The following is a 23428-nucleotide window of genomic DNA, read 5'->3' as shown; positions in this document are numbered from 1 at the left end:
GTGTCAGGACAGGAGTGGTGGGAGGACTAGTGGTCCCAGAAAGCATGGCAGAAGGGGAGGGGGCTAGAGAAAGCCTGGCCCAAGGGCAGGGAGCAGGTGTCCTGGCTGCTTCCTGAGGACGAGGCCAAGGACAGGCCACACTGCACAGTCACCTCCTCACCGCCCTCCCTGGGCAGCAGGGACCCTGGGGCTGTTGACTGCCAAGGCACAGCCCATTCCCAGGGACCACCCCATAGCAGCTCGAGGCCGGATGTCCCTCTTGCCCTGACCACACAGCCCAGCATCTCCACACTCACCCGCGGCTATCAGAAAGACCCTGAGAAGAGGTGATGCCTGGCAGCTGGGCCCCTGCACCCCAGCCTGGACCCCAGCCTGCACTAGCGTGGGGTGGAGTCACCTCTGTCCAGCCCACAGAGGTGCTCAGGCTCTAAATCCACGTGGAGGCCTGACTGAGGCTTGGAGCAGTGATGGTCCAGGGTACACGGCCGGGACCCCAGCATCTGAAAGGGAGACAGTGGTCCTCATGCCATGGCCGGACAGCAGCGCTCCAGCACCCAGAGCCCAGGAAGCAGGACCTTCCGCCTCACAGAAGGCATTCAATGAGCAGTCAGAGCCTGCCATCTTTCCAATGATGCCAGCACCCCGGGCACCAGTGCCAGGCTCAGAACTCGACCAGCACCTTCCCAAGACCCCCGCTTTCAGCCCCACTTTGGGGGCACATGCATGTGAATGCACAGGGAATAGCAAGAGCACGGGGGTCCCCCCTACAAATGGGGGCCCGGGTCCCTCACAATTTCCTGGTTTCCCTCCGGTCGCCTGCTGGCATCCAGAGCCTTAAAGCACGTCACAGGATGTACGCCCCAGCGTCTATGGGGAAGAGGCCCCCAGCTGCTCAGCAGAAGCAAGTTCAAAGCAGGGGAAATCATCTCAAGCATTTCAACGGCGGCCGCAGCTCCATGCCCTGTTCCAGCAGGACCCTCAAGCTACACGATTGGGTAAGTAACTCAAACAAAGCAGAAGACCACCAGGGAGACTCACGCCAAGAAATTAGGAGGTCTGCAGGTTCTTTGGACGACTTTTCATATACTCATCTGTATTTCTTTATAAAATTTCTATCCCCCTTGTCCCTCGCCCCAGCACCTGCTTTAAGCTCATCCACACCCACAGTGTCCCCACAGGACATTGCCAGGGGACGGATCGTCAGCAGGTCAGGCTCCAGTCTGCAGGCTTGAGGGTAGGACCCCATGTCCCCCAACTTCCGACATGAAGGACACGAGAGCCCCTGGCAGGTGGGTGTACAGCTCAGGGACCCCTGGGACGAGCCGCTTCCCAGCTGACCCAGGGACCCTGGTTCATGCCTGTTTGTCTCCATGCCCACTGTCCCCACCCACAGAGGGTGCTATTAGAAGGGATGGACTCTGATGATGGGGCAGAGGCATCCATGAGAAAGGGGGCTGCAGGGAGCGGGGTCAGGGCACCAGAGACCCCCCACCCCCAACCATCAGAGACTCCTCGGCATGGAGTACCTGGGGTGGGCACCACTCACCATGCTGACAGCGAGGACCCTGGAAACCAGGGGGACAGCGGCATGGCTGGGCTGAGCCGGACACGCAGTGGCCGCCGTTAAAGCAGAGGCTGGGGCTGCACACAGCTGTGGAGGGAGGGAGAAGGTGTGTGAGGAGGGGCAAGGGCCTGGGGGCACCCCTGGTCCACTGCCAGGACACAAGGTCCCTAAGTCTCCCCACAAGGTGCGGCCTCAGGCCTAGACAGGACCCAGACCTCTGGACAGACAGGACAGCTCCCCACACCCCCACTGCAACCCTGGAACCATGTGGTGGCCTTGGGGAAGGGTCCCACAGCCAGGCAGGTCACTGGCTCCACTCTGCCGTCCTGGGTCACACACCATTCCCCCTCCACCAGGGCTTGAGCCATCCCCACCAGGTCTGGGTTCAGTGAAGCCCCTCTAGGTGAACCAAAACAAACCCACTCGCTTCAGTGGGACATGGAGTTCCAGGGCACTTTCTGGGGGAGGCCGAGGGGGAGGGGGTCGTGGGAGGAGGGTGGGAGGGGCAGGGGGAGCAGCCCACAGTTGAAGAAAGCTGAGAGATTGGCTGAGGCCCCCTCCCTGCAAAATCGCATTGGTGGAAATACCCAGACTGGTTCCACCCCCGAGGAGGTGCAATTCTGTAGGCGCCCAGGCCTTGGGAGAGCAAGAAGAGAGGGTCCAGGCAGAAGGTCAGGGCTGAGAGCAGCCGGCCTCCCCTGCCTTCTCCAGAGGAGACTCCCTGCTCCCAGACCCTCTCCCCACACCCCAGCCCCAGCTGGACCCAACCGGTCACCCTGGGGGCAGCTGTGTTTACACCTAAACCCACTGCCTGGGGGTAGCCTAGGGTTACTGAGCTGCCCCCTCCAGTGCCAGGCCACTGCATGGAGGAGGCAGCAGCCAGCCCAAGAGGCAGGGGCCCTGGATGGAAGGGCAGGTCTAGTCCCAGCCCCATCACAGAAAGGACCCCACCCCAGGCTGGACCAGGTGCCTCCAGGGGCTTCAGCATGAGTTTTCTTGGCTCTGCAGCCACCCCCCGCCCACATCCACACAGGGGAGGGCAAGGCCAGGGCAGGTGGGCTCTGCCCCCACCCCCACAACACCAACAGCCAGGCCCTGAGTCCAAAGATGTTGGGGTGCTCACTGGGTGAGTGGACACTCTGAATAGTGGCCTGGACACTCCCCAGGCATCCCAGAACCCAGCGTGATGCACAGGTCCAGCAGGGAGAGAAGCTGGAGGGCAGGAGACCCTGAGGGTAGGGACGCTGGCTGGGCACATGGGTCTGAGCATCCCCTGGACCAGGCGCTGCCCTTGATGAGGAGACTGGGGCTCAGGGACATGCAGCACATGGCCCCAGGTCACAGAGCCACTGAGGAGGGACCAGTCCACGAGGAACCAGCCCAGGACAGATGAGCCCAGGGCTTTCTGACTTAGAGTCAGGAGGACTGGCCGAGGGAGACACAGGTCTTTTCAGGGAGCGTCTTCCTCCTCTGTCCCATAACCGGGCCTCTGTCCCAGCCCTGGAGGGACCCCTCCTTTCAAGCCACCCTGCCGGGGTCCAGCTGGCTCTCCTCACACCTGGCAAACTCCCTGAGATTTCTGAAAGGAGGTGGGAGTTGGGGGCTGGGGGACAAGGCAGTGCCACAGGGGAGCAGGAGGAATCACGTGGTGACCCTGGAACCCGCACAGGTAAGTCCGGGCGCAGGGCCAACCCAGGTCATGTGGCACCAGAGTTCCTACTGCTGAGAGCCCCAAACCTGTGGACCTGGGCGACTTTGTGGAGGAAGGGAAGCCAGCTGTGTTTACTTTTCACATCTTAAAGAAGTCTTCATCATCCTGAAGACCTTCAGCCTTAAACCACCACGATGGGCCACCCCTCCAGTCATGGGGGAACCAAGTATCCAGGTTGGAGCTCACCCCGGGACTCTGCCCACCCTAGGAGCCTCTGCAGGCTCTGCCAGGTCCATGCCCAGCCTAGGGGCCCTCGTGGACAGCACCCTGCCTGTGCCCACCTCCATGGTCAGTTCCAGAGCTCAGGCGGAGACAGCACCCCACTCCCTGCTCCCACACCCCTCCCCTGACCTGGTGCACAGCATCACAGCCACCAAGGGCTCAGGCCAGAAACAGGGAGCCGGCCTCACTCTCGCCCCAGGTCCAATCCAAAGCCAGACCATCGGCTCCACCTCCCATGCATCTGGAGTCCACACTTGTCTCTGTTGTCAGGCTGGACGAAGCCACCTCTAGAATCCCCTTGGAGTCCTCTCAGCCGGTCCCACTCACCCCGTCCTTTCTCAGTGGTGCAGCCATCGTGTTGCTTCATGGCAAGAATCAGATCACGGGCCCCTGGCTGAAAACCCGTCTGTGGCTTTCCCATCGACCTGGCACAGAGCCCCCTAGCCACCCATCAGACCCCGAGAGCTGTGTGCCTGGACAACAGGTCCCTTCCGCAGGGAGCCTTCCCAAAGAAAGAAAAAAAGAAAAGAAAGTGAAGTCACTCAGTTGTGTTTGACTCTTTGAGACCCCGTGGACTGCAGACCGCCAGGCTCCTCTGTCCATGGAATGTTGCAGGCAAGAATACTGGAGTGGGTTGCCATTTCCTTCTCCAGGGGATCTTCCTGACCCAGGGATCGAACCCGGGCCTCCCGCATTGCAGGCAGATGCTTTAATGTCGGAGCCACCAGGGGAGCCCCAAGCCTTCCCAAGCCGCCAGGCGAATCAGTGCCCACAGAGCCCTAACGTTTGCAAAGCTGCACCTCTCAGTGCACCAGCCCTTAAGAAAGGCGGCAGCTAAGCTCCCACCCAGGCCTGGGCTCCCTGGGAGCAGGGCACAGGCCGCCTCCAGCACCATCGCCTCCCTTGGTGCCACCGACACACCCACACTTAGAAGGCACTCCATAAGCTTTGCTGAATGAAAAGGAGAGAGACAAATAAATGTCAGGCCAAGAGAGATGTGACAGTTATTTGTGGGGAGGCCCTCGGGGGAAGGCAGGAGCTCAGGATCCAGAAGGGATGTCTAGGGCAGTGCATTCTCAGACAGAAAAGAGAAAAGGCTGCACAACAGAGGTGCTCAAAGCTAAAAGCAAAGGTGCTCAAGGCACCCAGACCAAGAATGGTGCTCCTAGTGGCCCCAGGCTTGTATGATGCCGGAAAGACAGGGTTACCGCAGAGAGAAGCCTGGGACCGGGGGTTCTGGGTGGCATGGGGTGGCGTTGGGCACATCCCCCTCGTGGCAAGATGGGCACCCAGAGCAAAGGGACAGGGCAGCATGGTGGAGCACCTGTGGGTCCCCATCCCTCCCCTGGGTGGGTGATGGTCAGGGACACCTCCGGGAGCCCCCCACTCCTCCCGCTGTCACTCAACACCCCCCAAGAGAACCCCTCATAGGTGAGAAAGACCACAGGCAACACTCACAGCATGGCTGTGGAAATGGAGCTCGGGAGCCACAGACTAAGGCTTCGTATCAGGACGTTTGCTTTCCTCTACAAGAGGAGCCATGTGTGTGAAGAGCAGGCAGGTAGGAAAACAGACCCAGGGGACACGTGGAAAAGAAAAATGTCAAAGCTCTATGTGGCGGCTTGTACATGCTCAGTCATGTCTGACGCCTTGCGACCCCGTGGACTGTAGCCCACCAGGCTCCTCTGTCCAGGGGATTCTCCAGGCAGGAATACTGGAGTGGGTTGTCACGTCTCCTTCTCCAGGGGATCTTCCCAGCTCCGGGATCAAACCCAGGTCTCCTGCATCGGCAGACGGATTCGTTACCTGGGAAGCCCATCAGCGGCTCAGACAGATTCATCTATTGGACTAGCGTTTGCTAAGCATCTGCTACACAAAGGAAACTATTATTACTACAAACACATGGTACACCTAGTGGGCAATTTGGTGACTCTTCCCTCACAGAGCTCAAATGCTAGCAGGCAGGGTGCATGTCCAACTCCTTGTGACCCTGTGGCCTGTAGTCCCCCAGGCTCCTCTGTCCATGGGATTCTCCAGGCAAGAATACTGGAGTGGTTTGCCATGTCCCCCTCCAGGGGATCTTCCTGACCCAGCGATCAAACCTGGGTCTTCTGCATTGCAAACGGATTCTTTACTGCTGAGCCAGTAGGGGAGCCATGCACAGGTGTTAAATGGAAGAAGGATGGATGCTTTGGAAATGGTTTATAGATTGTTAAGTACCAAATCTGCCTTATACTTAACATTGCTATTTAAGTCACTAAGTCATGTTCAACTCTTTGTGACCCCATGGATTGTAGCCTGCCAGGCTCCTCTGTCTGTGGAGCTCTAGGCAAGAATACTGGAGTGGGTTGCCATTTCCTCCTCCAGGGGATTGTCCCAACCCAGGGATCAAACCCACATCTCCTGCTCGGCAGGTGGATTCTTTACCATTGTGCCTGCCACCTGGAAAGCCCATACTTTTTAATGAATTTTACCAGCACCTACTGAGTGCCAGGGTGATAGCAGGGGGTAGGCTTGGGGACCTACCCTCGTCACTGTCAGCATGGCTGAACCCACAGGACCCTCAGGGACTCCGGAGGAACTGTCAGAACCCACAAGTGTGAGAAACTCAAGAGCAGGTGGAGGTGAGCTGGGGAGGGGGGAGCACTGTGCCCACAGGGTCTGCAGCTGCCAGGCAGCCGCGTCTTCCAAGGCTGGAAGACACTGTCCTTCACTGGACTCCCGTTGCCCTCCCCCACCCCACCCAGATGCCTTCACAGGGCAAGGCAGCTGGGGCTCTGAAGACCTACATTTAAGTCCCAGCCCTGATACTCACTGTTGGTTGGAAATGTGGGCTAAGTTCCCTGCCATGTGTCAAATGCAATATCTTCATGGACCCTTCACACTGTCAGAGTGCTGCCCCCACACAATCACCTGGAGCTGAAGAGGCACACGGCCCCGCAGCAGCTCAGGCCCAGAGCCACCATCTGAACAGAGAGGAGGAACCACCCCCACCAGGTTATAGACAGGGAGCCGAGGCTCAGAGACGTTGACCAGGCCTTTGCCTTGGGGTGAAGCTGGGTGGACTCGCCCACATTCCTAACACCAAATGCTGGGAGGATCCTTAGGGTGTCCAGTTCCGAGGGGGATCCTGGGCAGGCCCGGGAACGGGAGGACAGATTTAGGGAGCACAGTCCACAGGGAAGGGTACCACGTCCAGGCATCGTCTGTGGCATCCTGACGCCAGCCTCTTCCCCTCACTGGGACAGGCAGGGACACCCAGGCCCAGCCAGACATCAACTCCACTGGCCATGGTGGCCCCAGCCTCGCTGTCCCAGGACAGGCTGACCCTGGAAATGGGACCTGGCTGTTCTCTGAGGGCTTGATTTCTGCAAATTCAGCCCCCCGACCACCACCCTGGACCTAGGCTTGGCTGAGCCTGAGCCTCCTTCCCTCTGCCCCAAGAGGGGCTAGTGGAAACCTGAGTGACCACAGGCAGGAAAGGGTGACCCAGACTGACACCTCTGTCCGGCCTGCCAAGCCACCCGCCCACATGCCGAGGTCACCGAAGGCGGGTCTGGAAGCCAGCCCTGCAAGCGAGGGCTCGCCTGCATCCCAGAGACCCCAGCAGGGAGGGCTGGCTCAGCTCAAGGTCACGGGCAGGCAGGGTGTCTCCTGTCTTATCGCCCAGGCTGCAGGGCAGCGTTTCCTCAGCTTCACCCCAGCCGCTGATTAAGAGCTGCCATGTGTAGGCGGGCAGGCATGGGAACCAGTGCCCACCTCAAGTTGGCAGTGGTTCAGGAAGGGAGGCCACTTCCCTGGGAGCCCAGGGGACAGAGCCAGCCTGAGCCCTCCTGCCTTGTCCCTCTGACTCTGCTCCTGCCAGCCTTCCACCCAACGCTGGCTGAGGGCTTGGGGCCCAGATCACATGCCCCACCAGACCTCTCCCACCAGGACCCTTGCTGCAGGGAGGGAGTCACCTCAGCTCTGTGCTGGGCACCCAGGCTCCAAGTGCCCGAGGGAGCGGCATGCCCTCCAGGCGGCTCCTCAGGGTCCTGTGCCTAGAACAGCACCCACCACACGGGGGAGGGGGATCTCAGAAGACAGGCGGGCAGACTCCCTCTACCCAGGGTCAGGCCCAGCTCCTAGAGCCCCATGAAGGCAGGCCTGGCACAAACTAGCCACACTGACTTTGGGACATTGTGTCTGGTCAACACAGAGGCTGAGGCACCCTGATGACAGCGAAGCCCACTGCCCCCTCCAGGCCCACCCTGGGCCGCAGGAGCCCTGAGAGCACACCTGGGTGGGGCAGCCTCCTTCCTGGCCCCCACCATGCCCACCTTTCTGAAGGCAGTCGGTGGGGAGGGGCCGTGCACCCAGAACCTTCCAGAAGCTGAACTTGGTCCCAGCTCCCCTGGGTGCACGGAGTGCTCTGGGCCCCTGCTGACAGGGGCACCTCCGTGTCTTGTCACCGGTGCTCCCCACTGCATCATGCCCCCGTGAGAGCATGCGTGTAGATGTCTGGGCACCCACGGAAGTGTGGGTTCATGCACGTGACTGTGCACACACACGTGTGATCAGGAGCATGGGTGCACCCAGATGTGATTGCCCGTGTGAGTAGGTCACACGCGTGTGAGTGAACCCAGGCACAACGTGTGTACACATGAGGGTATGTGAGGCTGTGTGGTGAGCTCCTCTGGGTGGGCTGCAGGCCCAAATGTGAGTGTGTGTGTAAACGTGTGTTGGGCACAGGGCCGGGCCAGTTCAGGTGTGATGCATGGTTCGGAGAGACCAGGCTGCGGGGGGACACAGCAGGACAACACGCCCTGCCCCCAGTACCTTGGTCCACACCAGGGACAGGAGGCCCGGGGCACCAGCTCTGTAAGTTTCCCCACTGGGCGCGGGGTGGGCGCAGGGCTGCCATGCTGCAGCCAGAGTGGGAAAGGACCAGTGAAGGTCAGAGACCGGAAGCTGAGGAAGCCCCACCTCAGGGGTGGGGGCGTACGCAGGGCCGTCTTCCTGCAGCTCCTTCCCTACAGCCCCAGCCAGCCAGGGACCACAGAGGAGGCCGGAGGGAAGACAGGCCTGCCTGGCAGTTCGAGAGCTGGACACAGGGGTGCCAAACCACGCTTTGCCCTGTGGCCCTGGCTGAAGGAGCTGAGGCCACAGGCACAGATCCAGACCCAGGGCTGGGCTCCCGGGGTGGGGACAATGGCTCAGCCCTGCCCAGTTCCCACCACCTCGAACCTGCCCTTCCCTCTGTGGTGGGGCTCTTCCCTGGGCACCAGTAAGGCCCAGCACTCACATCACACAGGCCACCACCGCCCTGGGCACAGAGGCCTCCTGGACGCCCACTAAGTTAGCACCTCCCTTCCGTGGGCCCTATCTGGCCTCATTTTTCTCTGGAGCATCCCCACTCGCCAGCTTGGAAACTTCCTTCTTCCTTCCTCTCCCTCTGCGCGGGATGCAGGTTCCAGGAGAACAGGGCCAGAAGCCGCCGCGGGTCGCAGCCCCTCCCACACCCGAGAGTAGCGCCAGGCACCCTGTCAGCCTCTACAGATGCCTGTCGAGAATGGATCACTAGCAGACTGCCCAGTACGTGCTCTAGGAACACTGTTGTATTACTTTGACTTTCGGCTTCCTTTTTTTTCCTTCCTTTCTAAAGAAAGAATTCATTCTGAAAATATTGCACAGCACGTGTCAGCAAACCCCAGGGTACACTACTGTATTAAAGGCTCTGAGAAGTCCTGCAAAAACAACCCCCTTAACTGTACTTGACTCAGAGCTTCCTGGACCACAGTATCCCTTCCCAGAGCTCCTGGCACCCACAGAGCTGGTGCAGTCTCTGGCCCCTCCTCGGGCCCTGCTTCCCCGTCCTCCAGCCTCTGATGGACTGAGCCCAGCCCACATGGAGAGAGCTTGAGACAGAGCCACGGGTGGTCTTCCTAGCATGGTCTCGGCACCCATTCCATTTCAGGGTCCGCACGCAGGGGTCTGAGGGGTTGAACTGCTCCAGGCCAGGCGCCTCCTCTGGGCACTCAGTAAGGGTGGCCAGGACCCAGGGTGACCATGGTGGAGACATGGGGAGAGGCCAGCAAAATCTGTCATCTGATTAGGATGGAGGTGCAGTTCAGAGGCCACTGAACAAGAGGACAGGCACCCCAGCAGCAGAGCCCATCTGCCTCCCAGGGGAAGGGGCCCACAGATCGGGGAAGGCCCTGGCCATCGGGCAGCCCCCTGCTGGCACTTCTCCTTTTCAGTCACCTCCAGGTCACACCTGCTGCCATGTGTGGGTCTTAGAGAATCCCACCAAACATTAGAAGCTTCCTGCTGTCCTCCGGCATGAACACTGTGAGGACCTGAGCTGGTCACACACATGGCCAAGTTTCCAGGTCATATCCGTGGCTGGTGGAGGGGGTGGGGCCAGCGGGAGTCAGTGTCACAGGGCCCTGCCACAACCTGCCCACTTCTCAGGGCCCCAGAACTGCAGAGACCCTAGACTGGATACAAGGAAATGTGCTGAGGAGTCTAGACTGGGGAGACAGTCGGGAAAGAATGGGGCAGATAGATGGGGAGAAAGGGGGAGGGTGGGGGCAAAGCCGGAGGAGTGGATCCCAGGGGCCCCTCTGCAGGCAGGGAAGGCCCTTTGCCTCATCACCGGCCCCTCCACTCGCAGGACCTTGGAGGCGACACTGACCCCATCTGCTGGCCTGACGCCTGCTGACCTATGGCCAAGAGGGGACCGAAGGCAGCCACCCACTCTCACCTGACCCCCGAGGCAGGGCTTCCCAGGGGGCTAGGGGCTCTGGCACCTGTAGGGTCCACCAACCCCAAGATGGGTGCCTGATTCGATTCTGCACCTGCCCCAGGTGCCCCCATGAGAGCCCAGGTGTGAAATGCACAAAGGACATGGGGAAGGCTCTGGCCCCATGAAGCTGGGAAACCAGCCCTGAGCAGCTACAGGCAGAGGGACCCCAGGGGCTCAGCTACAGCATGGGGCAGCTAAGAAAGGCCCTGGCCACCCACCTCTCCCCGTTCCTCCTCCCCCCAACCTAACCTCCTCCTGCTCTGGCTCCAGTCACTCCACACAACACCAGTGCCCATCTGGCTGGCTTGGTCTGCCCATCCTCACACATCAGGGTCACTCCAGCATCTGCCAGCAGCAGCTGGCCTCACCACAGACCTGAGACCCCCACAGACCTGAGACCCCCACGGGCATGTATTGTCCGTAACCTTAACCCAGTCCCCCTGAAATTTCAGTGCTCCAGATCAGCTGAGCACAAACTGAACGAGTGAATGGATTTTAAAAAATGAATGAGTGTACCAATGAGCTGGTGCTGGGGGCAGGATCCCAGCTCTCTCCCTGCTCCTTCACATGTTGGCCACCCAGACGCCGGGGGGACAAGTGAGTGTCCCAAGAGGTCAGATCACATGGCTTTTCCCGGATAATTAAAGCAAACAGATACAAGCCAGGTACATAAATAAATAAATCCCACCCTAAAAATGAATTCTTAAAAATCAACCAAGAAAGCAAGAGCCTCAAGTTCAAGATACACGTGGGGACCCTGTCCTGTGTCTGCCAGCTGACGTGAAAACCTGGACCTCCAGGGCCTGACCCAGCCACCGAGATGCGTCCCACCTCCCCACCACCTCAGCCCTGCCCCCAGCCAGAGGCACTGCCCAGGCTGCCCTGGGAGGGTCCCTGCTGAGACCCGTCCCTGCACTGAGAAGCCCCAAAGGTAGGCCCCTTAGTCCTGGGCTGGTTCAGCAACCCCTAATTCCCAAGTGGTGTGGCTGCATCTTCCTCTTGCCAGCCAGCCAGCCAGGGCAGGGCCACCTCGAGCATCCTGGCTGCAGGCACAGGCAGAACCACAGGCTGGGCCCGCCAGGCTGGAGCTGAGACTAGCAGCTCCTGGTGCTGTGGAGCCAGCCCGATGCTGGCCCCCTGTTCCTGAACAGCCAGCACTGGACCGTCTCCACAGTGGGCCTCCAGGGGTCTGGACGGCTCTTGGGCCCTCCCACTCCCCCCACCCAATGCTGGGATGGTCACTCCAAGACCCAGGTGACACTGAGGGTCACCGGGCTCCAGATCAGGGGTGCACAGTGGATGACAATTGTGGGACACTGCTGTGCAAACCTTCCCCTGCCCCTACCCCTGCCCCTCCCCTGCCCAGAAGTCTTCATCCCAGGCCAGCCACGTGGTGATGCACCCACGTCCCTTCCCATAAACCCAGGGGATAGACCTAGACCCCACTTCCCCTTCCACACAGGTCACTATTGTGATCAGACAGCCACGGAAAGGAGGGCCATCAGAGCTGGATGCTCCCCACACTCCAGGGGCCACTGGCCGGCACCACCTGCCCCTGCATCATCCCCCCAAGGCGCGTCTGGTCCTCTCCCCCCTGCCCCTTCCTGGAGAGAATTACTCATTTCCTCTCCTGGACAAACATCACCACATCCTCTACTTTCCCCCTTTCCTGCTAGAGTCCACAGAGCGCATCTGTGGCCCCTGTTTATGGACCCCCCCCCTCCAGGGGCCAGAGGACAGGCAGGGACACAACCCGGGAAGTTCAGTTTCCACCCCAGTCACAGAGCTGCCCACACAAGGTTAACCCCCATGCCGTGGGGAGCCACGAACCTGCCACCCTCCACAGTGCAGCCCAACCTCAGCCTGTCTGGATGCCCCAGCCTTGTTTCAGGGGCTGCCCAACCTGTGGGCCAACCTCTCAGGAGGACGGCTGCCTCCTCCCACCCTGCCAGCTTCAACAGCAGGCTCGCCTGTGCCAACACCCGCAGACCAGCAATCCTCCCCCAACACCCTCGGCAGCTGGACTCCAGCCCCATCCGCTCCATTTACAAAGAAAGCAGAGGTTCACAGCCACCCGCTAGGATCAGAACCCAATTCCTGCCCCACCTCTGGGACCCTCAGTGGGGTCCCGTGGGGGGTTTCAGGCTGTCTGTGGTCCTGTGCAGACACCTAGGGGCTGCTCCTCCCCCTGCATCCATCAGGACCCTTCTCTCTGAGGGAAGCAGGATTGACATTCTATCCAGCAGAGAGGAGACTGAGGCCCAGGGTGCCCACAAGGGGTTGGAGCTCCTCACCCAGGCCCCAGACAGAGCAGCAGAAGGACCCAGAGATCAGGGCGTCAGCGTGGGCACACGGGCTAGGTGGGCAAGGGGTTCACACTCTATAACACCAACCCCAAACCAAGCTCAGGGGCGTCTGAGCCCACTGACACCCAGACATGGCCCTGGGGCCACCCTTGGCCCCCTCCCTGGTGCCGCGCAGATGGCCCCCTGCCCTCCAGCTCTGCACCTCCACAAGTCCCAACTCTCTCCCTCTGAAGCTCCTGCAGCATTGGGCCAGAGAAGCATCACTGGTCCTCCCCTTCCATCAGCTCCTGTGAAGTCTCTGGGGAGCAGAGTGGCTGAGCCAGTGGCTCTGAAGTCTCTCCCGCAGCCATGAGATGCTCCATCGTGTGTGGCAGCGGGACCAACCCCCGGGAGACTGACTGAGGATGTAGCCTCCATGTGGGGAGCGGGAGTTGGGGCACTCACGGGAGAGGCAGCCCTGGCTCCCTGGCTGCTGGCTCCACCCCGGGCAGCACCGGAACACCGTCTGGGCCTCCGTGGAGTACACCTGCCTGTAGCCCGTGTAGTAGATGGTTCTAGAAGAGAAGAGAGAGGGAAGCGTTACCGCCGAAGGACCAGGCTCCAGGCATTTCCATCCGGTGCCTCTGGCTCCAACCTCTCCTCATCTCCCAGACCGACTCCCTCACTGTCCCCAGTTCACAGCCGAGCAGGTCAGGGCACAGAGGTAGGCGAAAGGTCTGCATTCCCGAGGCCGTGTCATATAAATGAGGGGCACTGGGGGTGCACAGCCATCCTCGAACCATCCTCGAACCAGCAGCAGGGCAACACGCCAGCCCTTCCCTCTCACCCCCATGGTGGGCCCGGCTCTGAGCGACCTCGGGACAGGCATTGTGTCCAGCACACAGCTCTCATCACGTGGCCAGTCTGGAAGGGTCTGAGGGTCAGATTCAGGGCCCAGCCCAGGAGCAAGAGTGGCCCCTGGGATGACCAAGTGGGCCGAGGTGCCCAGTGCTGGCAAGCCGTGCCCCAGGCTCCCAGCCCACCAGTCCACCAAGGAGCCGGGTGGTGGGCTGGTCCTGGGAAGTCCCCAGGGACCGGCCCCTTCCCCGCTAAGCCAGGGAGACAGGCTGATGAAGGTCAAGCATCTGTGGGCAGCAGCAGGACCCGAGTGTGCTCAGCACATGGCACTGAGGTCAGAAGGGACAGCTGGGAGGGCTTCCTGGAGGAGGGTGCTCTAGAGGCCAGGGTTCCCTGGGTCCAAGGCTGGTTCCCGCTCCAATGGGACTGCTATGGCCTCACAAAGGCTGAACAGAGAGGGGCACAGTCCTGCTTCCAGGAGTTGGAAGCAGGCAGCCGATCCAGCCAGCCTGGGGCCTGGCACAGGGAGTGGCCACAGGAAGGTGGTGCCCACATCAGAGAGAGACCAGCCCCACCCAAGGGGTAAAGGCCTCTCATCTGTCCCTACCCCAGATCCACAGGCTGCCCCTGGCCACCTGCGCCTCCAGGTCCCCAGAAGCCCAGCCACTCAGGGCCACCTTCTGCCAGTCCAGCCCAACCTCTGCTCTGTATCGCCAGCCCCCACAGCAGGCAGGCTTGGGGCAGTAGTCCGAGAGGGTCCACCTCCCCCAGGCTGGGACTCCCCTGCAACCACAAACCTGGAGCAGAAGCTGGAGGGCGGGGTGGGGGTGCCCTGGTCCTACTCAGCCCATCAGACTGTCCTCCACCTGCAGCGCTCCTCCTTCCAGCCACACCCCAACTCCTGCGTCCCATCTGGAGACCTCTGTGTTTGTTGCTCCAGAGAGTGGGCTTTAACAATCCAAGCAAGGATCTGCCACACCCCACCCACCTGCCTGGGGAGCCACTCCAACTCCCTGCTTCAGCCCCCAGCCCAGATGACAGAGAGTGGAGTGGCAGGAAAGCAAAGGGGCAACCCCAAGCCCACCCTGCATGAGTGACCTCCAGGCACAGCACCCCACCCCGCTGCCATCTGCAGGACTGCTGCCCAGGGCCTGGCCTGGTTGGGTTCAGGGCCCTTGTGGCATCAGGAGGTGTGGGGGCTTGGGCTGCCAGCTCCAGGTCAGGGAAACAATACCCCCGGCACTGCCTGGCTTGCTCTTCCTGGCCCTCAGGAGTAGCGGGAAGCTCCTGGTTGCTGAGGGAACCTGGACCCCTCAAACCAACCAGGGCTGCTTCCCGGAAGCATGAGCACGTGCACATGACTGTGTACATGCATCTCAGGGGAGTCTGCAAAACGCCACTTTGGCAGGACATGAAACCACTTGCCTGGAGAGAGGCCTACCACGGCGCAGACAATGTCTGGCAAAGCAGACGGACCCTTCCGCCGTAAATATTTACCCGCTCCCTGGGCTACGTGCTGCTCCTCCCAGTGACCGGGCTGGTCAGCCACCCTCCCCTAAAGCTAGTGACCCTTGGAGACAGCGGGTCAGACTGCAGCCCCTGCTGCAGCTCACACGGGGAAAGGGACAGTCACATGGGCCCCCGCCACTGCCAGGAGCCAGTTTTCGCAAGGCCAGGGTGGACAGGGGGCACGGCTACTAGGCTGATATCCACTCCTCACTTTGTGTGGTCCCTGAGAAGCCCAGGACCCAGCACAGTGGGGTAGGGGAGGGGCCTGGTGGGGGCTCATGTGTAAGCTTCATGCTCGAGCATCCTCTCCCTCCTCACCTGTTCCTCCGTGCCCGTGGGGGGCACACAGCCCGAGCTCCCCAACCCTGGGGCAGCCTGTGTTGGGTTTGTTGGGGAAATGCTCACTGGGGGGACATGAGCAAGACCCCTCATCCAGCCCCTCAGGCGTCGTCACAGCCTCGCCTGCTCTGGGCCAGGATGCAGACCCGTGCCACCCCACCCAGCCCCACCAGGGCCATGCAACAAGCCCACCAGCCCAGGAATCAGACACAGCCGTCACTGTGGCTGCAGGAGAAACAGCAGCCGCCACAGAGCTGCCACACGTGCGGCCTGGCCCGTGGCTGGTCGCGTTAAGAGTGGACCAAGGAGGGCTGGACGCTGGTCCGGCAGAGGGGGAGGGAGGGCTGGGAGCTCAACACAATAAAGCTGGAGCCTCTGTGGGGTCTTATAGGAGTGGGCCAGCCGCGGGAGCCTCCTCAACACTTGCAGAGCTGGGTGGGGTGGGGTGAGGAGGGCCTTCCGCCCCTCCCTCCTCTGAGGGGGTGTGCCGTTCAGCCTCTGGCTAGGCCTTCAGGATGTGAACCTGCTGGGTCTGCCCCAGGGAGTGGGGGCCGTGACCTTTGTTTTAAATGTTGGCTGTCCCATCATACCTGTACAGTCCTCACCGTGGTTCTCAGCTGGGGGCGGTTCATCTCCCTCCCCGGGCCTTCACAGCGTCTGGAGAGTGTGGGTTGTGGAAGTTGAGCTGGGAGGATGGGGCAGGTGGACAGCCCCTCTACCACGACGGTCCTGTCCCAGGGTCAGGAGGGCTGAGGCTGGGCCCTGAGAGCGAAGGGGCCTGTCGTTTCCTCAGACGTGCATCTCTTTGTCCTGGCCCCACGGCTACCCACCCACCCTCCAGCCCAGGGACCATAGGGCTTCTGGCTGCTTCCAAAGTAGTGCCCTTTCCCCGAAAGCTATGGGGGGTGGGGATGCAGCTGATGTGACCCCATTCCTGTTTTACAAACACACCTAAACACACTAGCCACAGCCTCCACGGCCACGGGAGGGCCAGCTAGACGATGCATTTGGGAAACCTCCCACAGCTGGCGTGGAGGCCTCAGCCATGAGCATCGTGGGAGGGAACAAAACACACTAACAAGGCAGGGAGCCCTCCAGAGTCGAAACAAGGCTGGGACGCCCACATACCCTTGGCACTGACCCCAGGAAACTCTACAAGACACTGACCGCCGTGGGCACCGAGGTGGGAAGGTGGTCGCACTTACCTGGAGTGAGACAGCCCAACAGAGGAACCTGTACTCCGGCTCCAGCCCGGAGCCAGGCAGACAGGACAGCGGCCGCCACGGAGCTGGGGCCCACACTGCTCCCTTGGAACCTGGAGGTGGCCCTGCTGGATTTCGGGGGGTAGGGTCCCAGATACCAGGCTGGGCAGTGCAAGGAAGGGATCTAGAGCCCTGCCTGAGCCTTCCCAGGAAACCGGGACCCAGAACACGGACCCCTGACACGGGCTGCACACGGCCAGGCAGCACAGCCCCCCAGCAGATGGACGTTCCCCAGCAGTGCCCAGGCACCCTGCCAGGAAGCTGAGGCACCAGTCACCTTGAAAACCCTGCACCCGCCCTGCCCAGGACAGCCTGGAGAAATGGCCAGTCACAGAAGCCTCCCCAGCACGGCCACCCACCCACCCTCCAGCCCAGGGACCACAGGGCTTCTGGCTGCTTCCAAAGTAGCACCCTTTCCCCGAAAGCTATGAGGGGTGGGGATGCAGCTGATGTGACTTCATTCCTGTTTTACAAACACACCTACACACACACACACACGTGGGGCCAGGGCAAAGAAATGCACATCTCTGAGGAAACGACAGGCCCCTTTGCAGGGCCCAGCCTTAGCCCTCCTGACCCTGGGGCAGGACCGTCATGGTAGAGGGGCTGTCCACCTGCCCCATCCTCCCTGCTCAACTTCCACAACCCACACCCTCCAGATGCTGTGAAGGCCCAGGGAGGGAGATGAACCGCCCCCAGCTGAGAACCACAGTGAGAACTGTACAGGTGTGATGGGACAGCCAACATTTAAAACAAAGGTCACGGCCCCCACTCCCTGGGGCAGACCCAGCAGGTTCACATCCTGAAGACCTAGCCAGAGGCTGGATGGCGCACCCCCTCAGAGGAGGGAGGGGCGGAAGGCCCTCCTCACCCCGCCCCACCCAGCTCTGCAATCAGGCAGATTCCAGAACCTGCCAGAAGAGGAGAGGTAGGCAAAGGCACTCCCTCCGCTTGATTTTGAAATAAAATCTTGAGCAATAGAGGTTTCACACCGGCTCGGGGGCAGGCAGCAGCTGCCTGCAGGCGGGACCTCAGCAGGCTGAGCGCCCCGCTTTCACCCTCCTGCATGGATGGCCAGCACCTCTCCCTGCAGGGTCCCCTCCTCCTCCTCACAGGCCCCCTCCCCACGGGGTCTGCCCCCACCCACCAGGCCCCAGGTGGCCGCTGAGCAGGGGTGTACAGTCTGGGAATAGCCTCCATGGTAGCCACACCCCAATGGCAGTGGTCAGGGGCCTTGACCTCAGATGTGGGGCACTGGGGCGGGCCCTGTGCCCTGAGACCAGGACAGCCTCGCCCCAGCCGCACTGCCCCCTCCCTGCACTCCATGCTGCAGCAGAGGTGAGCTGAGCCCCCACCCCTACATGGGTCCTTGGAGCCCCGGCACGTACCTGCGCTCATGGCTGACACACCAGGCCTGCCGCCCACAACCCGGCCTCCACACGGGCACTGTGCGGCTGAAGGCCCGCACACAGGGCTGGCGGCGGCCCACCAGGGTCAGCTCCTGCTCCGCACACACGTGGGGCCTGGGATAGAGACAGACAGTCAGCACCCCCGTCACCAACTCCAACCCCCCTGCATGCTCCGTCGGGGGTCCAGCTGTCCAGACCTGAGGGCAGGCCCTGGGTGAGGGCACCCAGCGCAGTGCCCACCCCGGGCCTGCACAGGCCTGGCCTCGAGAGCACGTATATTCAGGAGGAAAAGGATGCACAGGGCTGCCTCTGAGCCTCCCCCTCAAACCTCAGCCACGTGGGCTGAGGGATGCTGACCAGCGGGATGACCATGATGAGGCAGCACAGCAGCCCTTCAGGCACATCTGCTCCGGTCACTCTCCCATCCACTGCCCCCTGTCCTCACCCCCTGAGGCCCCTGCGTGACTCTGGTCCCCTAGGCCGGCAGGCAGGCCGCCTGGCTACTGCGTGCTGAAAACCGTTCAAGGGAGGAGGGGCGAGCCTGGAATGACTTTCTCCTCTGGGAAGTTTCCGGCACCTCAGAAGCACTAGCGGAGCTGGCTTTTCCATTTGGAAAGAGAGAGGAAGTGGGGGCGGGGGGAGGAGGGCGGAGGGGGAAACAAAGAGGCAGGTGGGAGGAGGCACAGAAAAGACTCCCAACGATGGGGAGCAGGGCGCAGGGCGGGCGGGAGTCCCTGCTCGGGCCCTCTGCTCTTGAAACGAACCCACTGCCCATCTGGGGGACGGGAGGTGCTTCCTCAACTGCAAAGTGAGCAGAGCTTTGTAGGGGGCGGTGCTCATCCCAGCATGGGCTATCTGCTCCCTGGGGCAGAGCAGGGCATCTGGAGCTGCAGGTGAGGGTAGGCGTGAGACTCGTCCCTCCGGGGTGGGCAGTTCCTGGACCCCAAGAACTAGACGCCAGGGTGAAGAGGTGAGGACGAAACCGGGGCACAGGGTAGGGGAGGCAGTCATCCACACGCAGCTGGGGAAGCCTGATTGCACACACCCCCGGGTCTAGGAGGGGGCTGGGTTGCTAAGAAGTGTCTCTGTCCTGTCTGTTTTTACAGGCTCTATTTATTAGTGGCCTCCTGGCTTGGGTGCAGTATGCACGAGGGGACACTCGGCGCTCTGAGGATGGATGAGCCCAGGTCCAGCCTTGAGGTCCCAAGGATGCTGTGACCTGGGCAGACCACCCTTAGACACCCAGGTCCTCCCACCAGACAAATGGACAAATGATCACAATGTCAAGCTCACGCCCAGCACCAAACACACAGCCTGGCCGGCATGGGGCAGCTGGTGAGGGGAGTGCCCCTTCCCTGCCTTTTCCTTCCACCCAGCACGGCCTCTGCCCCCAGGAGAGACGGACAGGCAGGGCCCAGTGACTGGGAGCTGCTCACAGGCCACTGAAAGTACAGTTCAGCTGTCAAGCTTCCTGACCAGTGAGCAGGGGCCTTCAAATGGCCGGAGGAAGCCTCAGTGAGTGGGGGCCATGCAGTGCTCAGGGGCAGTGGGTTTAGGAGTCGTTTGTAACCGGGGACTTGAGCTTGGAGGGCCTGTCCCTCTCCAGGTGGGAGGGGTCAGTCTAATGAGCTGATTCGGGAGTACTGGACATTTTCCTAGCACAGCTGCCCAGAGGACTCCAGCCCCAGAGAAGCAGGGCTGTGGGAAGATGCCTCCTCTGAGCCTTGCAGCCTCGGGCTGAGGTAGGTCAGAGCTCCCTGTGCCCAGACACTGCTCCCACAGCCTTGTCTTGACCAGCCCAGCACACTGTCAGCAGTCAGCCCAGGTCCTGGGGAGAAAGGCCAGCATCTTTGAGCAGCAGAAGAGGTTCACTTCGGAGATGTAAATAAGTAAATAAATAAGTGTTGGCTTGTTTGGAATCTGGACCCGTCAGCCAGCAAGAGCCAAAGGACCAACCACATCACCCTGCAGGTTCCCAGGGTCCTGGAGCCACCAGTCCGTGGGAACCCCCCTTAGAGCATCCTCCCGCCTCACCTTCCCACAGGCCCACCATGGGTTTGTTGAGCCAGCCAGGGAGGGTGGAGCTGCCCGTGAAAGGAACTGACACAGAGGTCAGGACCTTCTGGGGCCCTCACTGCTCTCCAGGTCCCCCTTTTGAGGTGCAGGCAGCAAGGAGCCAATTCTGGGGCCTCCAAGAGCCCACTGGCTCCTGCCTCCTTTCTGGGCAGAATGAGCTGCAGGATGGGCCCATTCACAAGGTTTCTCAGAAGTCTAGCAAAAGAGCACCCCCAATCATTCAGCCAGCCAGCACACCCACTGTGGCCCCAGCGAGGGTCTGGGAAGGTGGCAGGTGCTTACAGACACGACTGGGAAGGCCTGCTCCCAGGCAGCAAGGAACTCAACATGACAGGGGGCATCTGAGAGTGGAGTGACTGCGCCCCAGGACAAGAAACATGGGCACAGGCCCCAGAGGGCAGCCACCCCCACACACACAGTTGGGAGGATCCCCAGGAGGAGAACTGGTGGGCGAGGCCTTGAAGGGTCTGAAGAGCGGAGGTGAGGGGCAGGGATGAGGCTTTGGGAAAAGTGGGCCCGAGGAAGTCTGAACTCTCCTGCAGTCCTCTGCCCACTGGGAGAAAGCCCTCCCAGGGCTGAGTGAGCCCTGGCTAAATGGGCACACCTCAAACGACTGGCTTACTCCCCAGGGCTGGGGAAGGGCAACCAGTGGTCCCCACCAGCCCACTGGGGCAGAAGCCCCTCTTAAGAGCAGAGTCCTCTGTTCAGCATCCACCCTGACCAGCACCCAGGGATTCTGGGGAGCCTGGGCCAACCATGTGAAGAACAGGCAGGCTGAACGGCCTAATGGCCCCATGTTAATCCCTTCTGAGGCCACCGCTTCCCCTGGACAAACTAAACTCCCTGGGGTCACAGCAAAGAGCGATGTTGGGGGAGAAGTCACGTGGGGAGTCGGGGCTCAGGCCCCAGATCTGGTCCTTTAAAAGGCCACAGAGAAATCTTCTTTCTTGGAGTAAAGCAAGACCCCGGGGGCCTGGGGTCATGGACTTGCCCCCTCCCCAGCTCTGGCTGGAAGCCTGTCCTTTCCGTCGGTACAGCCAGGTGCACCCAGCCCTCAGGGCTGGCGGAGCCCAGCACAGGAAGCCCCCGACAAGGCCCCTCGCAGCGTCCCCCCACTCCCCGCCCCGCAGCCGCTCAGCAGCCTTTCCAAGCTCCGAGGGCCCCAGGCCCAATACCCTGCGGGAGCGCGGGGGCGCCAGCAGGCCCTCCCCCCCACCCTCCTCCTCCAGACCCGCTCACTTCGCACCAGTTTTCCTCTGAGGCCAACACAAGGATCGATTTGCTGTTTAAAAGAGACCGCTAAACGGCCCGCTGGGGAATCATCTTTCAAAATTAAATTCATCTCGGCTGGCTCCCTGACCCTCTCTTCCTGCCCATTCTGTAACTGAATTCCTTCTCCTGTCTCCCAGCCCCAAAGCCCGCGTATTTAACACAGAAATCAAGCCCAAGCGGCCCCCTGTCTGGGCACAGGACCCCGGCCCCAGGAGACAGGCTCTGGAAGGAAGTGGGCTCAGGCTGCTTCCTCTCAGCCTTCTCCAAGCTGCCCGGCCAGACCTGCCCAGACTCCCTCACCTCGCGGGGCGCCGATTCCTCCCAACGTGCAAACCCGCGGTCAGAGTTCAGGCAGACGGGGAAGGGGAAGGGGAAGGGGAAAGGCCGGGTGGCCCTACCAGGGAAGCTCCCCCAGACCCAACCCCCGACCCTTGTCTCTTAACCTCCCCCTCTCCAGTTAAGGCAAAGAGAACTCAGTTCTTAGGGGCCCGGGGGAAAAGCCGCCCAAGACTCGGGGTCTCCGGACGTCCCTCCCGCCTCCCGCGCCCGCCTCGGCTACTCACATGCCGGGTTGCAGGCGGAGCAGGGCGCCAGCGCCCGTGGGCATTGCGGGGAGCAGCAGCACCAGGGCCAGGGCCACGGCGCGCCCCGCCGCCCCCGCCTCCGGAAGGAAAGGCATAGTGCCCGCGGCGCCGCACCGGGTCCCTCCTACGGTCCCGCGCTCACAGGCGGCCCAGGCGGGCGCTTGGAGCCGCCTCCTCCACGTGCGCCATGGCCCGGGGGACCCGGCGGGCGCAGCCACAGGTGCCGCGCCCGGTCCCGCCGAGCGCGAGGTCGCCGCAGGTGGGCAGGGCCCCGGTTTCGAGCCCGCGCTGGAGGGTAACGCGGAGTCCTGTGCGCCTGAATGCGTCCAGCCAGACACCCGCCCCGGCGCGGGGATCCCAGTGCACGCCAAGCCCGGCGAGGGAGAAGCGGCCCACCTCCGCCACGCCCCCTGCTCCGACCCCAGCCCCGACTCCGCCCACCGCCCAGATATACCGGATCCCTACTACCCGGCCTCGTCCCGCCCCCGGCACACCGCCGGGCCCGGACCCCGGCCCACAGCCCATCCCCGCCCAGACGCTCCGCCCCAGCCCCGCCTTCCTCGCCCACAGCCCCGCCCACAACCCCCGCTGCCCGCTCGCGCTTCCCACTCCTCTCCGGCTGAAAGTCTCAGGTTCCGTGCGACTCGGGAGACCAAGGGGTGGAGCAGCAGAGATCTCACCCCTCAACCCTGGAAAGGCAGTCCTCCAGGACGCCGGGCCCCAGCCCCCGTTATCCTGGGGGAGGTGAGTCTCTGTCGGCCGGTCCCGCTGCCACCCTGCTGCACAAACAGGGAAACTAAGGTCAGAGCGGAAGCAGCCAGCACGCCCAAGTCGCCTCTAATAAACTGCAGATCCTGGAACTGGACAGGGCGAACTGTCTCTGGGACCATCACTAAACCTGTACATCTAAGAAAACCACCAGATCTGGGAGAGTAGAGAGAAGTCCGGCCAGTCCAGTGGCCCCTCAGGGTGTCTGGGTCATCACAGACAGTGATTTATCTCTGTGGACACTGGACACCCAAGGTCAAGATGCTGACTCCTGGGTTCCTGGGGAGGCCCTCTTTCTGACCTACAGAGACTGCCTCCTGGTGTGAGCTTGCCTGGGGGGCAAAGGGGTGAGAGAGACAGCAGCTCTGGTGTCTGCTTCTTAGAAGAAGCCAGACACTTGGGACCAGAGCCTCACCCCATAACCTCATTTAAGTATAGTCACCCTCCTTGGGCTTCCCTGGTGGCTCAGCTCATAAAGAATCCTCCTGCAATACAGAAGACCTGGGCTGCATCCCTGGGTTGGGAAGACCCCCTGAAAGGAAAGGCTACCTACTCTAGTATTCTGGCCTGGAGAGTTCCATGGACTATATAGTCAATGGGGTCTCAAAGAGTCGGACACGACTGAGGGACTTTCACTTTCACCTCCTTAAAGGCTGGGCTCCATATACATTCCATTGAGGAGTAGGGCTTCAACCTATGGATAAGCAGAGACATTACTTTGCCTAGAGAGGTCCATGTGGTCAAAGCTATGGTTTTACCAGTAGTCATGTATCGATGTGAGA

General features: G+C 61.6%; 1 protein-coding gene across 1 annotated transcript; it reads right to left on the bottom strand.

The window, feature by feature from the left end:
- On the bottom strand, nt 378-22403 carry LOC102183348. The gene is made up of 6 exons (XM_018059947.1): nt 22252-22403; nt 21858-22166; nt 17926-18060; nt 13035-13144; nt 1527-1651; nt 378-500 (listed from the first exon to the last, which is right to left on the bottom strand). Exons 1-6 carry the CDS (start codon nt 22401-22403, stop codon nt 378-380), a joined length of 954 nt encoding a protein of 317 aa, XP_017915436.1.

This window comes from Capra hircus, chromosome 16 (assembly GCF_001704415.2).
Source record: "Capra hircus breed San Clemente chromosome 16, ASM170441v1, whole genome shotgun sequence".
In the NCBI taxonomy this organism is placed as follows: Eukaryota; Metazoa; Chordata; class Mammalia; order Artiodactyla; family Bovidae; genus Capra; species Capra hircus.
This window is presented reverse-complemented; position numbering and strand designations above follow the sequence as displayed.